This window comes from Nothobranchius furzeri, chromosome 5, assembly GCF_043380555.1.
Source record: "Nothobranchius furzeri strain GRZ-AD chromosome 5, NfurGRZ-RIMD1, whole genome shotgun sequence".
Taxonomy (NCBI): domain Eukaryota; kingdom Metazoa; phylum Chordata; class Actinopteri; order Cyprinodontiformes; family Nothobranchiidae; genus Nothobranchius; species Nothobranchius furzeri.
Window position 1 is genome coordinate 68118466 of NC_091745.1, and position 16908 is coordinate 68135373.

The following is a 16908-nucleotide window of genomic DNA, read 5'->3' on the forward strand; positions in this document are numbered from 1 at the left end:
ACTGTCAACATCTCTTCGGAATAAGGACACTTATTCAATTCAATTCAAGTTTATTTATATAGCGCCAAATCACGACTAGAGTCGTCTCAAGGCACTTCACATGATAAAGTATTCCAATACAGGTCAGTTCATTAAACCAATCAGAAAAAAGTTTCCTATATAAGGAACCCAGCAAATTGCATCAAGTCACTGACTAGTGTTAGTGACTTTACAGCAATCCTCATACTAAGCAAGCATTTAGCGACAGTAGAGAGGAAAACTCCCTTTTAACAGGAAGAAACCTTCAGAGGATCCTGGCTCAATATAAAGCCGGGGACACACCGGCCGCCGAAGCACCGCGAAAAGGGGACCGCCTTCATTCTGCGCCCTTGTTATCCTATCCTATAGACCACATGGGCTGCCGAAGCGCCACGCGCCGGTGCTCCAGCCCGTGCCGTGCAGCGATTGTTTCGGCATCTGCCCTATTTTTTTCGCGAGCCGCAGGTGAACCACGTCAATTCTGGCAGGATGTCAAACCTAAACATAAAAGGCAGGCCGGTAAATTTAACAAAATAAAGCATTTCAAAATGCAATTCCGCAATTGTCAAATGTGTTCGTAAACAGGCACTGCATAAAAACCACACACACGCACACACACACACACGCGCACACACACACACACACACACACTTACAGTTTTTGGTTTTAGAGAAACTTTATTCACAAGGAAATGATTAAGCATAGAGGCATGTAATGTCTGAAAATGTAAAACAATCTAAATTTAAATCTAAATTAAAAAAAGGCTAACAAAATGTTCTTCTTCTCTTGTGATGTCTCAAATAAAAGTTTAACGTGTTGAAAAAATCTAATAAAATCCTGAAATTCTTCTGGTTGTATCCAACCAATGAATCAGTTTGGGAGTTCTTTCCAGGAGATATCCTGAGACGTCCTATTTATTGTGAAGAGTAATGTCATCATATGTGACAATCTTTCCATCGCGGGTCACAACTGTTTTCTGTTCCCAATGGTCAACCTCTCCATCTTTCTCCTGAAAGTGTTGCACCACCACCTTCCCGGTGGGCGGGAGGCCAAAGGGAAAATCTTTAGCAGCTTCTTCGTACAGCTTCATCTTCATGACATCCTGTGTGATGTTGGTTTTACGTGCTGGGGTGAGAGCTTGGTTTTTGTTCTCTGCCAGCATCGATGAGGGAAGGTTGGTCAGTCTTGTCTGAAATTGGTACGGTTTGGCCTCTGGTTTGGGTTCTGGTTTGGGTGCTGGCTCCCATCTTGAAGGAGATGGAGATCTTCTTCCAGTAAACCGTGGTGGATCATTATTTACTGGTAGAATATTCCTGTTGAATGGGGTGACATCTCTGTGAACTGGTGAAGGAGAGGGAGATCTTCTTCCAGTAAACCGTGGTGGATCATTATTGACTGGTAGAATATTCCTGTTGAATGGGGTGACATCTCTGTGAACTGGTGAAGGAGAGGGAGATCTTCTTCCAATAAACAGTGGTGGATCATTATTTACTGGTAGAATATTCCTGTTGAATGGGGTGACATCTCTGTGAACTGGTGAAGGAGATGGAGATCTTCTTCCAGTAAACCGTGGTGGATCATTATTTACTGGTAGAATGTCCCTGTTGAATGGGGTGACATCTCTGTGAACTGGTGAAGGAGATGGGTTTTTGGCAGTGATGTTATTTACAGGAGCCTTAGTGGGTTCTTTTGGACTGGATGCATTTAAGATGGTTCCTGCTCTGTGAATGTCATTCATGACCCCATACATAGTGGCTCTCTTAGTAGGGTCTGGCTCCACCATCCTACACACCACACTGCAGTAGGGATTATCCTTCAGTGTCGCCACGATCTTGGCAGGACAGACGCTTGGCGTGTACAGTCTGATGCGTGCACAGACCTCAGCAATGATCTTCCCCATGGCCCAAACATCGGAGCGCTGACTCCGCTGGGATTTTCTCTGTAGAACCTCAGGAGCCGAGTAGGCCTCGTTTCCCATGTCAATTGCAGAGTTTAATCCTTGTCTGTAAAACTTGGCGAGTCCCAAGTCAATGATGACAGCTCTGTTAGTGTTGTGTTCCACCTGAGGAGCAGAGATGTGTCAGTCAATAATAAACACAAAACACTTTTGAAAAATGTGTCCATTTTACTTGCTAGGAGACATATTATGGATAACAGTTCTATGGTGTACAGAAAATGTGTTTATGGAGTTCTTTGCAGATAATCCCTCTCACATAAAGCAATATCAGCTGTTTTATTCTTGACATTTTCAGTACCTTCCAGAATGAGCCATTTCAGGACTCAATAGCTTTAAGAAAACAAGATGGAGCTAGCCATGCACTCTTCCTCTGCTCAGGCTGCTATTGACCCTTTGCATGTGATGTTACACTGCTTATGGGAACACTTTCGCCATGACGGATGTCAAAGGAACGAATTACAGCCATTTCAACTACGCTAAACTAGTCCAAAAAAAGCTAGTTTGTAGTCTTACATCACTTTTATTTAGCTGATTTCATCATAAAACTATAAAGGTTTGCTGCACGGTTGGCTGCATTAACGGACAAGGCTGCAAACCAAACTTGTCTTTTCATCGAATAACTTTGGAGACAGACTACGGGAACGGGCAGCAGCTATCAATCAAAAGGACTGGCATCCCTCAGAGCCTTTTAGGATTTGCAGTGAACACTTTTTCAACAGTAAAGATTAATGTTCATTCATTTCATGATGGCCTGAAATTATAAATGTGATGTCTTGATATTACTTATTCAGTATTGATAATATTTAATAAATTAAATTGAATAAATTGCACAGGAGTTTCTCACACCTTTCTACCTGTGGGCGACGGTAGAAGAAGAAGAAGTAGAAGAAGAAGAAGAAGAAGAAGAAGAAAAAGGTATCATTTCTATAGCGCCTCTCAAGATAAAAATCACGAGGCGCTTCACAAAAACAAAAAATAAAAAAATTTAAAAATATAAAAAAGCATTTAGAAAATGTTTAAAAATATATTTAAAATGAGCAAAAATAAGCAATTGTGATTTAAAAGAAAAAATGTTAAGAAAGGGAGAGAGAGTGAATAGGAAAGAGGGAAATCAGTGGATCCTGAGGAAGGTGGAATAGGTGGGGAGAGCAGAATAAAGAGAGTGGTGAAGAAGGTCATACAAAAGCCACGTTGAACAAGTGAGTCTTCAGCTGCTTTTTAAAGGAGACCACTGAGTCCACTGATCTCAGGCTCAGGGGGAGAGAGTTCCAGAGTCTGGGGGCCACAGCAGCAGATGATCTGTCACCGTTGGTCTTTAGACTGGTGCGCTGCACAACCAGTAGGCTTTGATCACTGGACCTCAGGGACCTGCTGGGGGTGTAGGGACTAAGAAGATCACCAATGTAAGATGGTGCTTGTCCATGTAAGGCCCTATAGACCAGAACCAGGATCTTGAAATGAACCCTGAAGTTGGCTGGCAGCCAGTGAAGCTGGAGGAGAAGCGGGGTGATGTGGGTGTGTTTGGAGGATTTGGTCAGAAGCCGAGCACAGGCGTTCTGAACCACCTGTAGACGGTTCAGGGAGGTTCTGCTCAGACACGTGAAAAGAGAGTTACAGTAGTCTAAGCGTGAGGAGATGAAGGTGTGGAGAACTGTCTCAAGTTCAGAGCGGGACAGAATGGGACTCAGCTTAGCAATGTTCCTGAGATGGAAGAAGAAAGAGCGAACAAGAGAACTGACATGAGAATCCAGGGTGAGAGCTGGGTCAAAGGTCACGCCAAGATTCCTGACAGAAGGTTTGGTGTGGGAAGCAAGCTGACCAAGAGAGTCTCTGACTTTGGGAACCAGCTTGTCTGGGGCACAGATGAGGATCTACGTCTTATCTTCATTCAGCTGAAGAAAGCTCCCAGCCATCCAGGTTTTGATAGAGTCTAAGCAGGTGTGTAACAGCTGCAGCTTAGACATCTCATGGGGCTTAAAGGAGATGTACAGTTGGATGTCATCTGCATGAAGATGGTAGGAGATTCATTTGAAGGAGCTCAGGATGTGCTGAAGAGGAAGCAGACAGAGGAGGAAGAGCAGAGGCCCCAGCACAGAACCTTGTGGGACACCATGGGTAAGAGAGGTGGTGGAGGACCTAAACTTGGAGACGGCCACAGAAAAGAAGCGCTCAGAAAGATGAGAGGAGAACCACTCCAGAGCAGTTCCTGATAGGCCTACCCAGTCTCTCAGCCTCTCCAGTAGCAGGTGATGGTCAACAGTGTCAAAGGCTGCAGTCAGGTCCAGCAGGACCACAACAGAACAGTCTCCTGCATCACTGTGAGTCAGAAGGTCATTAGAGACCCTAAGAAGAGCTGTTTCAGTAGAATGAGCTCTACGAAAACCTGACTGGAAGCTATCATAGATGTTCTGTTTTTTAAGAGCAGCTGTGAGCTGTTTAGCCACAACCTTTTCCAAGATCTTAGAGATGAACAGAAGTTTAGAGATGGGTCTGAAGCTGCTATGGAGAGAGGGGTCGAGACTCAGTTTTTTAAGAAGCGGGTGGATTACAGCATTTTTTAAGTAAGCAGGGACCTGACCAGAGACCAGAGAAGCATTAATTATAGAGAGAAGCACAGGAGTTAAGGGCTTGCTCCTTTATCAGAAGGTTGCAGGTTTGAGCCCCGCTCAGTCTGTCGCTGTGTCCTTGGGCAAGACACTTAACCCGCCTTGCCTGCTGGTGGCACTCTGAGGGACCGGTGGCGCCTGAGTACAGCAGACTCGCCTCGGTCAGTGTGCCCAAGGGCAGCTGTGGTACAATGAAGCTCATCACCACCAGGGTGTGAATGTGTGTGTGTGAATGAGTTAATGACTGATTGTCTTGTAAAGTGCCTTGGGGGGTTCCAGGACTCTAGAAGGTGCCATTCATACCGTTTAACTTTCCTAGGATCCAACTGCTCTGGAATGATAAGAAACCAAAGCAAGATATTGTGTTTGCTACAACAGACAAATCAGGACACGTCAAAATATATCTGTAACGTTCCTCTTTTTCCTGACTCTACTGTTAAAAACAGCTACATAATAGGTGTGTGTGTGTGTGTGTGTGTGTGTGTGTGTGTGTGTGTGTGTGTGTGTGTGTGTGTGTGTGTGTGTGTGTGTGTGTGTGTGTGTTAAATGAAGTCCCCCCTCACCATGATGTTTTCAGGCTTGAGATCTTGATGAACAACATCTTTGGAATGAAGATGAAGCAGTCCTTCACACATGCCGCTGATGATCGTGGCCTTATTTGCAGGAGTCAGCTGTAGCAAAATAATAAACAATAACAAAACGTTGAGTTTAGATGCAGAGAAACTGGACTTTGGTGCCATGTTGAGTTTCTTTCTTAGTATCAAGTCTTGCAGTGCTGTTAAAAATTGCTTCCATATAGATTTATTATGTTTTGTCTTTTTGTCCATTTTAAATGTTCAAGATTTCTCCTGGGTGTCTCCCTGGTGAGGTTTTCTGGCCACGTCCAACCGGTAACAGACCCAAAGGAAGACCCAGGACATGCTGGTGGGACAAGGGCTGTTTTTCAATGTCAAGGAAACTCGCCTCGATGCCTTGGTCCCGCCCCGGTTGTCTAAGAGGTACATCATCAGAAACCGCCAAGGCGTGTTCCGAAGTGCTACTGAGGCATCTGTTCTCTGTTTGTTAGTCATTTAGCTAGCTGACCAAAGATACACTGGAGGTGTCTTGTAACCTGGCCTTGGTCAAAAAATTCCCAGAATCCAGCAAAGTACTTTCAAAAGGATGGTGGATCAGCTACTTGAAGGGCAAATTTCCAGCTTAAATATAAGTCAACTAACTGTAGCTATTGGGCTATAAAATATAACTTTACTTGACGTGACCTGACCATCGCGGGAGCTGCGGTCACATGGGGTAAGACTGTTACATTTAAACGTTTTCTTTGACCAAGGAAGGCCAGTGCCCTCATGAGCAAGGCGCCTGGCCTAGCAAGAGATCCCCTGCTAGGCCAGGCACCTTGACATTGAGAAACACCCCATGTTTCTCGCCTCGGCATTCCCCCGCAGGAGTTGACCCAAGTGGCTGGAGAGAGGGAAGTCTGGGCCTCTGGATGGATGGAAATTCAGTTCTACTAGCCACATCCAGACTTGATGCCAGACCTGTGGGATTAAGAAATCCTAGAACCTGTCTGACAACTTGAGATAGGCAGGATTGGTGGTGCCAACGTTTCACAGCCTCACCTCTGTCAGTTTGCCCCAGGGCAGCTGCCTGACTAACTCATCACCATCAGTGTGTCAACGGGTGACAGCATGAAGCACTTTGGAGTAAAAAAGGTCTTAAATAGTAAATGCATGCATGAGCTCACAAACTGAAATATGAATTCATTATGATCTGAAATATAATCTTTAAGTAAATGGTTGTCCTTTTTTTTCCAAGTAACCCTTTATTTTATTACTCATAATTATATAATTTTATGTTTGTCTTAAAACACAATGCCTTGTTGTCCATAAAAACAACAATTATACTATTTAAGCAGAAATATGAAACTTGTGAGGTTGTATATATCATACCTGTATCTTAGACTTTGCCGTCTTGAAGACTGTCGTTTCTAAATCCTCCCCAAAGATAAACTCTAATGGAATAATCCACTTCCCATCTTTGAGACTGATGTTGCCCAGAAGTTTCACAATGTTGGGATGTACAACCTTACTGCAGACCAATCAGAGATAAGGACATTCAGACAAATCAAATTAAAAGACCCCCCCCCCCCCTAAAATTAGTTAAAAGTTATTTTATCAAATGAGATTTTCTGTGAATAATTATGACGTAGTTCATGTTAAATGCTAAACTTATAAAAAAGGTCAGCTACAGGATAAAAATTGACTAAAAAAGAAGCCAATGGAAATCTGTTTTAGGGATCAGAACCACCAGAAAATTCTGATAAATCATTTTCTTTCAAGATGAAATAAGCAAACTGGCTTCTGTGCAAATCAAAACCATGTTTCCAATTTAAAGAGGCAAAGTTTTAGTTATCTCCGAGTTTCTGAACTCTTGTACTTACTTGTACACAAGGCATTCTCTCTCCAAGTCCCTCCTTTCTATGAGATGTTGGGGAACTTTTTTTACTGCTGCCCAGGTGTCGTCGTATTTCTCTTTGTACACCTTACCAAAGCAACCTTGTGCGAGCGTGGAAGTAGAGTATGCCATTCCGATAGGTCTGGAGAGTAGACATGGAGTCAGTATGGTCTAACTGAACAAAGTGTTTAATTATATTCATAAGAATATAAAAATAAAAACTTTTATCATAAATTGCTTACAAAGTGCTGAGCACCAAAAGGATAAAAGCAGTGAAGAATAAATGAAAACATAAAAGAACTACAAGAAAACTAAGACTCTAATTTAAAATACGTAGCATAAGTCTTTAGCTTAGCCTTAAAACCTCCACAGAACAGGTCTGCCTAATTTCTTTAGGTAGAGTGTTCCATAATGACGGTGCACGAAAAGAAAAAGAACGCACCCCAGTGTTTTTTTATTTGGATGTTGGAACTGATGAGCGCCCAGATATCTTAGAGCTGATGAGTCATGATGGGACAAGCGAGTGCAGAAGATCGGAGATGTATCAATCAATCAGTCAATCAAATTTTATTTGTATAGCACCTTCTACAACATTATCCGAAGCCCAAGGTGCTGAACAACATCATTAAAAGAAAAACATTCCCAGTACATGGGCATAAAAGCAGGATAAAAACATAAAATCATAAAATAGCAAGCAAACAGCATTACAGATAAGAGATATTGGAATAAGACCAATCGATAAAAAAACAAATGTCGGACAAAATAAAATCAAGCATCCGGTTTAAAAAGAAGAATAGTTAAAACCATAAAGTTAGGGCATTTCAAGTGACCCTAGCGCTGAAACGCAATCAGATAAAAATGAGTCTTTAAACGCGTCTTAAAGACTTGAAGGGATGGTGCCTGCCTAATGCTCAGTGGCAATGTATGAAGCGGCCAACCCATTTAAAGCCTTGTAAGTGAGCAATGGGACCTTATAATCTGCTCGAACCTGACAAGGTGGCCAGTGAAGGATAATATTGGTGTAACATGCACGTATCGAACAGCTCTTGTCAAAATACGAGCAGCTGCGTTTTGCACCGACTGCAAAGCATTGCAGTAGTCAATAAGTGTTGTCACAAATGCATGGATCTGCATTTTGAAATGATAAAATTCTTCAGTTTTGTTCCTCAGAAGAAAAAAAAAGCTATCCTTATTACCTCTTTCAGATGAGACATAAGAGCACTGGGTCGAACCAAACAATCAAGTTCTACAGCTTTTTATAAAATTGTAAAGTCTCAAGGACAAATTGTGGGGCAGGTGGAGAAATAGTTGCACTCCAATGACCACCAAATCTGTCTCATCTGCAATAGGCAAGAAGTTGTTAGACAGCACCTAACTGCAGAAAGACAGGCTTCTAATTAGCTCAATTTAGCACCTGTTCTGTTACGAATAATCCCTCTTTCATGAATATAAATGCTGTCAGCCATCATAATGGTTTCTGTTTTGTTTTGGTTTCCGATGAAATGCAGCAAGTTGAGTGCTAGTCATGGGGACTGGAATGACTCGGGTACTTTTCATTGTTACTAAACACACGTAAGTAGACTTACACAAAATGTATTTTGATTTCACTAAACATTTTTTATTTTTTTTTATTTTGTGTTCATTTCATTTAGACTAGATTAGAGATCATGTTTTAAAACTGCCTCACTAATAATTCTGTGTTATTGCAAAAGAGATCTTCTTCTTTGAACCATCACCCACAATGGTGGAGTCAAAGGAGGACTTTGTAGGGGAGGAGAATACGGTGGGAATGGGGGGCTGCCAATGTCAAATGAGAATGTAGTTGGATGGAGAAGTGGTTTGTGGAGCTTCTCGATCCACCAACATGTATTCCAGCGAAGAACCTTCCCTCTAGTGATGTGACGTTCACGAACGAATCACATCTTTTGAACGGGTTTTCAAAGTGAATGAAGAGAGCCGAGTCCCTGTAGAGAGCCGTTCATCTTGTCTTCCAGTAACAAACCTCCCCGGAAGTCGGTAAAGCGCACCCGCTCAAACCCCACCCACTCACCGCTGTGACGGACGTAGGAGGAACACCCCCATGCGCCCTCACGGACACCACAGGAACACGTTGCTCTCAATACCCCCCCCCCCCCCACCACCCACCCCCCGCTGATGTTGTAGGGCTGTCTTGGCTGACTTGCCTCTGCAAAATTGCATTGACATCAGGGGCGGTGTCGTGTGAGTCGTTATCTGTTGGAAAAATCTCTTTGCCTGAGTTTCAGAGAGTTAAAGTTTGCTGGAGGAGTGGGGGTGGAAAACCACAAGACTAAGAGCCATTGATATTCATCATAATATGCAACATATCTCTTCCACTGCAAACAAAACTTAGAATACTGTAAAACACATTTTGGTGAGTAAAGAAATTGAACATTGGTAGTTTATGTATCTCCACAAGTACCACGTGCCTGAAAAGGCTTTGGCATGTTGTGGAGTTGCTAATAGCTTCCACTTGCCAAGACACGCTCTGTTCTCACCTTCCACAGTCACAAGCAAAATTAGGCAAGGCTATTAGTTTTCCCTGTGATGTAGAACTGACTAGCTTTGTCTGACCTGATCGTTTCCCCATCCATTTCCTTTCTGCGGCTAATATAGGAGACGTGGTTGAAGAAAATGTTCACGTTCAGCATACGTATGCCACTCAGAGGAAACAATTGTATTCCAAAGGGGAGATCAATAGGTGGCTGCAGGGGTCAGGACACTGAATGGTTTGGTTTGTTGAAGAGGGAAACAAGTCACAAAGCAAAACTCGACCAGTTGATCAACATTCCAACCTTTCTTAGGTGTGTTCTTGCTGTGTCGTATCTCTAAATCCATGCTGTAGTTCTTTTTTTAAAACACAGAGCAGTTTTGTTTACCTGTTTTCCCACTACGTTTCGTTTGCGGCTGCAAACTTCCTCAGGTTGAAGTCAGCCCTTATTTATGGTCACGAGATTGGGTGATAACTGAAAAAACAAGAATATTAAAAAATTGCAGGCTTCTCAGCCTCAAACAACCTTTTCTCATTATCAAGAGGAGCCATTTGAGGTGGTTCAGGCTTTTATGCCTGATGCCCCCTAAATACCAGGAGGAACTATTGACCCTTTGCACCTACGTCATCTGATCACGTGTCATCGCCATGACGGATGGCGGAAGTAGTCAAACGTCGAACTTAAGAAAAGAAGTGGTAAAATGTAAACAGAAGACAAACGGTGGTTAGTTGTAGTTTTATAACTGTAGCCATGGTTTATTCTCGTCATAAAGATGTTGTGCAGTTGTCGGTTGAGGTCAGTCATCTTGTAGGTCTACACAAAGAGCGGTATTTGGAGGAGCTGAAGAATGCGGGGTTACATACTGACCCGTACCTTTGTCCTCCTGGCCTTTTCCCGGACTTAACTAAATCGTCAAGCCTGCCTGACTTCAGTCCACACGACCTGTATCACTACGTTATCAACGGAGTATCCTCGTACACCGGTGCTGATCTAAAGGCGTACAAAAGTCTACACTTACCAGTTTTTCGTTTCCGGGTGGGTGACTGAGACGCTATGCTACGCTCAAGAAGGAGAAATGTTCCTCATTATGGCAAAATGAAGACCTTAATATTTGTCATGTTATAAAAGTAATCATTTTACATGCTCCTTAATTGTAAGATCTGACAAATACTTGCGCGTTACATCGTAGTTCTGCATAACTGTCGATAAACTGTCGATAAACCTCTTCCTATCATGTTTGTTCAGTCATATCATCAAGAAAGTGTGAGACACTACAGAGAATTCTGTCCACAGGTTTACGAAGTTAAAATAAATTATTTAACACTGAAGAATATATGTACACTGGGGGCAAAAGAATAAGACCAGATTACTATAAGAGTTAGGTTATTTAAGATAAATTACATAATGTGCATCGATAGTTGTCCATGCAAAATATATTTCTAAGAGTTTAGTAGATCATAAAGTTGTCAAAAAAGAATGATGTGCAAAAGGACGCAGATTGTTTTAATGTGAACTAAATGTCATAAATTGCACAAGAAAATGAACTGAGCTAAACTGAACTAAAAAGCTGTAGTTGCTAAAACATTTATATTCTTCAGATGAGGATGTGAACATGAGAAGACAGCCAGAATGGCATATGAAGCATCTGCTGTTTAGGAACATCGGAACCTGAGAGTTTGTGATGCTGGTCTTCACATTGACTGTGACTTCATGGTGTGGTCTCCATCCGATTCTGTCATACAGAGGATTTTGCCTGACAACAATTTTTTCATTAAAGCTGTGCAAAATGTTGAGACCTTTTACAAGTCAGCAATTTTACCCGAGTTACTGGCCAAGAAATATACCTGCCCAAATAAGGTGTTGTCAGATACAAACTCAGAAAGAGTGGAAACCTCAAGCTAAACTGTGGTACAGATAACACATGGCGGTACTCAGTCTCTTACTTATTATCTGGAGTTTATTTTCAAATCATATTGTTTCATATCCAGGGGTGGACTGGGACCAAAATTCTGCCCTGGCATTTTTACGAATCGTCGGCCCTCCCCATTGGGAGAGCGGTGGGGGTGGGAGGTGTTAATGCCAGCGGACTCGTGTTTAGGCCGAATGTGAGATAAGATGAGTCTAATTTGGACTGGGACTGTTAAATTACAAGCAGGGTCAGACCGCTGCAACCGGAGCCCTGGCCTTCCAGATCAGCTCATTCTCCACGGGCGGAGATTAGCGGGACATTAGCTACATGTTAACGCAGTAAAACAACTCCTATGTCATTGCTCTACCGCTTTTTTTTTTTTTTTTTTTTTTTTTTTTGCTAAAAATGCCTGGAAAAACTCTGTTAGCTTCAGGTTACCATGTAGCTAATGTTCTGCAGATCACCAACTGTGAAGTAGTGTTAGCCCAAGCTGGGCAAGCAGCCCACTTGGCTAAGCAGCCCACCGGTACAGTGCCAGAATGCCAGATAGACCAGTCCACCCCTGGTTGCAGCCCATGAACCCGGAATAAAGATCCGAAACAGAACAAGTTAGAGTTACAATATCTCAAAAAAATATATCAACAAAGAATGTATTCCTTAGATGTAGTGGCTTCTACTTTGCCATGGCGGTGCGACACAACCAATTAACGTAGAATTTTACATTGACAAATGTCTAGCAGGGAAAATGAAGTTTTTTGATGTCTATTCTGACTGGTTGGTGAGAATCTACAGTAACCCCCACTAGGCGTTTTTGTAGCCCAAGTAGAAATACCCCATGGCTGGCTGCCCTGCTCGCATCCGCCCACTCCAAGGCAGGCCGAGATCGAACCTAAGGGCGCCCAAATCCGGTGGAAACCCAACAGAGCTCAGGGGCTCGGGGGACCCCACCAGGCACGAGCCGCCAGATGCCGAAAACGTCCAGGCCCAGACATGAGAGCTCTCCTGTCAAAAGTGTATGACTTAATGACAAGATTAATCCTTTCACTGAAAGACTGAGTCAGCAGAGCATCTGTTTATATTGGCCAATGTTCTGTCAAACCTAGTAGAACACACAAAATGTCTTCTTCTGGGAAGGACACACCTTTTCTCTTGAATAAACCCAACCTTTTTTTCCAGAAAATTACAACATCCCTACACTTCATGTGAGCTGAATTTTGCTTCCAGTTCATAAAGAGTCAGTTTTAATAAAGATACGTAAAACTTAAAAACACAAAGAAGCTGAACCTCTCAGAATAACTGAACTGTGACTCTGTTGTGGATTAACTTCCTCTGACTTCTACACAGTTTTTAGCTACTTTAACACAGACTGAAGGTAAATATTAAACAAAAGAGGATAAGTCTGTCCAGAAGACAAGTATTTATTTTTAGAAAAGCTCCCAGAAGTTAGTGTTTTAAAATAAAAGACCACCAAAAACACACCCATGCTTAACTTTAGAGTCTGATAGAATGAGGCTGAATAGTTACAATATTTTCCACCGTACAGAAATGAATTTAAAATCAAGCTTGGATGAAGTCTGGCTCATTAATTATGTCTAACAAAATTAGAGCCTTCTACAGTCAAATATTCATCTTTGACAGACATTTTTCCCCAAAAGTTCCCCATTTTAGCTTCTCTTACCTTTTTTATTGTTGAAGCAAAGCGACTCAGTCGAGTCTCGACAGGCGCAGGCCCAGATGCCTGTCTTTAAGTCTTATCCACGCCTTTTTTCTTTGTAATTCATAGCCTTGAGCAGGTAAAACCTGAGAGCTGGAGTGCATTGAAAACAACACAGCAAAACTACAAGCAGGACCAATGGGACTCTGACAGAGAGAAAGGAGGATGTTTGCCATGTTCAGGAAAGGGTTTTTCACTCTGTGATGATCTCAAGAAGCATTCTGACGAACAGGAAACAAATGGATTTGCTGTAAAACCCGTGCCACCAGTTTGTGTTTGTTTACCACACAGGTAGAAGTATCCAAGTTTCTGTTTGCTGTGTTCAGCTCTTTTGGCTACCCTTAATGGTTTTGGAAGGCTTCATACAAATAAAGATTTGGTCAATATATTCCTAATCTAAGTCATTGATGTAAAAAAAAAAAACCTGATTTTCACATTTAGGTTTCCTTTATTTTCACTTTGCATTTTTGGCACCCCCTAGTGTCCGTTGTAATTTATTGTCGTAAAACCGAAACTGAAAATCTCCTCCTCGCTGCGCGTTTGTCTTTTTAACACCGTAATCTGACAGCTGAAATGTCTCCTCCGCCTTCATTAGTTTCTACAGGAGTGGTTCATCACTATGTCAAACCAATCAGCAATGTTTGCGGTCTACTACATGCTGGAAGCAGGTCTCAGCGTTAGCATGTCATAAATGTTTTCTTTATTTCTTCTGAGGCTCCACCATGATAAACACATGACATTAAATGCTAACTAAGTATAGCTAATTTGTTCTGAGGTGTAAACATGGATTGCTGTAAAGCGTTACTGCTTCTCGCGAGATACGTGACTTTGTCAGAGTTCAGGTTAGAGGGTAGTGGGGGCTGAGAGAATTTTCAGTCGCCCTGTAAAGGGTAATTTTAGCACATCCTGGCACAAGAAATTTATTTTTAACAAGTTAAAAAGTTGCTTAATGTGCCTATAAAGTTTCTAAAACAAAACCGGGCCTGTTTTGCTTTCATTTTTCCTCTCAGGTCAAATAGCAGGTATATGTTGTGATCCCAAGCACAACACTGTTAAAGAGTAAATTAAAAATAATGATGACTACAATTAGACCATGCTTTTATGGGCTGGAGACACAGTTATGCAATGCTGAGGTTTTGAAACTCCGAGGGATTTTTCTGGCTCGAAATTAGTCAGCAGAGTGGTGCAAGTTCACACTTGAAAGGAACTCACTCAGAGACGGTTGATTTCAAAGTACGATGCTCAAATTCTTTTCTTTTGTCTTTTTGCTTTTATGAAACAGGAACATCTGAGACAATTTTCTCTCACTCCCGTTTAATCCAACACCTGCCATGTTATTTTAACTTTACTTGATAAAACAGCAGTGTGAAATGTCAAAATGACTTATAGATATGCTTTGTGCTCTGAAAGTCTGCAGCTGGTGCAGACGCCAGCGAGGTATGTGCAGAACTGGTTGTTAATGTCTAAAATGCATTGACATACTTGAAGGAAGGTGTACTGTGTATCAACAAATCGGGGGCAAATCTTGAGGGCGGATCTCCGCACCACCCCAAGTTGCCCCCTGTTCACACGGCAAGATTTTTACAATGTTGGCAGATTTTTGAAGGATGAAAGACCACACGTGTGGTACTATGAGATCGCCGATAGACACATTTTTGTAGCCGTGGCGCTGGAATTTCAGTCGTAGCGCAGTTCCACGACTGAGCCCATGTAAGGGAAGCACGACAGTAGGTGATGTGCAGCAACTCAGCCAGAATTACACACGAGATTTCACTCATGGACATTCTTCAGTCAGATGAGAAATCTCATGAGGTTTAACGCGATTTTGAAGTAAACAAACATGACGGAAGAGGAGTGTGCTTTGCTCTATTGTGCCTCATGATCTTTATCTAAGGAGGTGTTATATATATAAAAAAAATCCTTTCTCTTCTTGATTGGCTACCCGTCACATTAAACAGTCACTGAGGCTCAGGAACTCATACATTTTTTTTCCCACATTCAGTTTGAGCGAATCACCACAGAAGCACAACAGGACCACATTCAGCCAAATGACCAATGAGTGCAAATATGATTAAATGTCTATTGGTGTAATGTCTCCTGATCATACAAGAGTGGAGAAAGGACAGAACTTTGTGGACACCCCAGGAAAGACACCTTCCTCTCAGAGAAAACTCCTTTCACTCTCACTCGGACGTCTACATGATGAGAATTCATGGATGCATTTGAACAGATTCCGATCGAAGGTAAAAATCATTCTGTAACTTGGAACAAAGGAGGAGAGTCTGAATCAGGAAAAGTAAGCACATAAGAGCCCAACATGAGTTTTGCCATTAATTTCATGTGTTTATGTATTAAATGCAGCAAAGTGACAAAAACATCTACATGGCAAATTTAAAGGTGTTCATTTTGGGGTGTTAAGCAAGTGTAGAGGTCATTTAACACTAAAAACAGTTATATAGTTGATTATGTAACACTGACATGAAAGTTAAAACCGAGTGTTAAACAGGAGTGTTTCCTAATCAACTCTGCAGGTGTCAATTTGGACAAAATAACTCCTGAAAAGCCAACTCTAAACTCCCAGAATTAATTCGGAGAGTCCACCCCTTTATTCTAAAAGTTGGACTGGACCATAGACATTTATACAAATATATGGTGGTTCACGAGTGAGGGAAAACTGGAGTGTGAGATCGATAGGCGGATTGGTGCTGTATCTGCAGCAATGCGGGCGTTGTACCGGTCTGTCGTCGTGAAGTGAGAGCTGAGACAGAAGGCAAAGCTCTCAATTTACCGGTCGATCTACGTTCTTACCCTCACCTATGGTCATGAGCTTTAGGTAGTGACCGAAAGAACGAGATCGCAGATACAAGCGGCCGAAATGAGTTTTATCCGAAGAGTGGCTGGGCTCTCCCTTAGAGATAGGGTGAGAAGCTCGGTCATCCGGGAGGGGCTCGGAGTAGACCCGCTGCTCCTCCACATCGAGAAGAGCCAGTTGAGGTGGCTCAGGCATCTGGTCAGGATGCCTCCTGGACGCCTACCTGGTGAGGTTTTCAGAGCACGTCCAACCGGGAGGAGACCTAAAGGTAGACCCAGGACACGGTGGAGGGACTATGTCTCTAACCTGACCAGGGAACGCCTTGGGATTCCCCCAGAGGAGCTGGCCCAAGTGGCTGGGGAGAGGGAAGTCTGGGTCTCTCGCCTTAGGCTACCCCCCCCCCCCACGTCCCGACTCCGGATAAGTGGATGAAAATGGATGGATGGATGGATGGATGGATGGTGGTAATGACCGACCTGGCTGCAGAGAGAAGAAGCTCCACCAGAACACTTCAACGGCTTTGCTCTTCGTCTACATATTGTAATGACCCTGTCCACTGCAGGAGGTGCAGTGGGTGAGGTGCATTGTGGGTAGTCATGTTTTTAGGTTTTTTTTCTATTTCAGGGTGTTAATGCATGTTTGTTTGTTGTTTTTCGGGGGGGGGGGGTCTTAGTTCTTTGTTCATTGTTGCAAATGTGATGTTACTTGTTGCGTCATGTTGGAACCGTAAGTGAGGAGGTTGCCCAAAGGAATAGGATCCCTGTGCCGTTCTACTGTCATAATAAAAAAAAAGTGCTAGCCTAGTGAACTAGACCAAATTCTTGCTTTGCATAGTTTGGTCTAGGCACGCTCCATTGGAACCTCCGCAGCTCCTACCAGGACTCTGGCTAGCCAATCACAGCTCTCTAGAGAGGTTTCAAACACATAAAGA

At 42.7% G+C, this 16908-nt stretch overlaps 2 protein-coding genes across 5 annotated transcripts in view; one reads left to right on the forward strand and one right to left on the reverse strand.

The window, feature by feature from the left end:
* LOC129162659 (uncharacterized) overlaps nucleotides 1-16908 on the forward strand; it is a 64776-nt gene that overhangs the window by 32714 nt on the left and 15154 nt on the right. For all 3 annotated transcript variants that reach the window (XR_011520534.1, XR_011520533.1, XM_070551043.1), the window contains one exon: nucleotides 5423-5579. The gene's annotated coding sequence lies outside the window, so the exon portion shown is untranslated. The remainder of the gene's footprint in view (nucleotides 1-5422; nucleotides 5580-16908) is intronic.
* LOC107379290 (uncharacterized) lies at nucleotides 676-16368 on the reverse strand. 2 transcript variants are annotated; one of them, XM_015949985.3, is made up of 6 exons: nucleotides 13130-16368; nucleotides 9930-10016; nucleotides 7019-7174; nucleotides 6528-6666; nucleotides 5145-5252; nucleotides 676-2080 (listed from the first exon to the last, which is right to left on the reverse strand). In XM_015949985.3, exons 3-6 carry the CDS (start codon nucleotides 7162-7164, stop codon nucleotides 929-931), a joined length of 1545 nt encoding a protein of 514 aa, XP_015805471.3. In that variant the 5' UTR covers nucleotides 7165-7174; nucleotides 9930-10016; nucleotides 13130-16368; the 3' UTR covers nucleotides 676-928. The 2 variants fall into 2 exon arrangements, with proteins under 2 accessions (XP_015805471.3, XP_015805472.3); XM_015949986.3 differs by lacking the exon at nucleotides 9930-10016.

Coding starts and splice junctions, on each gene's coding strand:
- LOC107379290 (XM_015949986.3), bottom strand. CDS start 7,164: ATGGCATACTCTACTTCCACGCTCGCACAAGGTTGCTTTGGTAAGGTG. Junction 5,253..6,527: donor CGGCAAAGTCTAAGATACAG/GTATGATATATA, acceptor ATTTTGCTACAG/CTGACTCCTGCAAATAAGGC. Junction 2,081..5,144: donor TCAAGCCTGAAAACATCATG/GTGAGGGGGGAC, acceptor TCTGCTCCTCAG/GTGGAACACAACACTAACAG.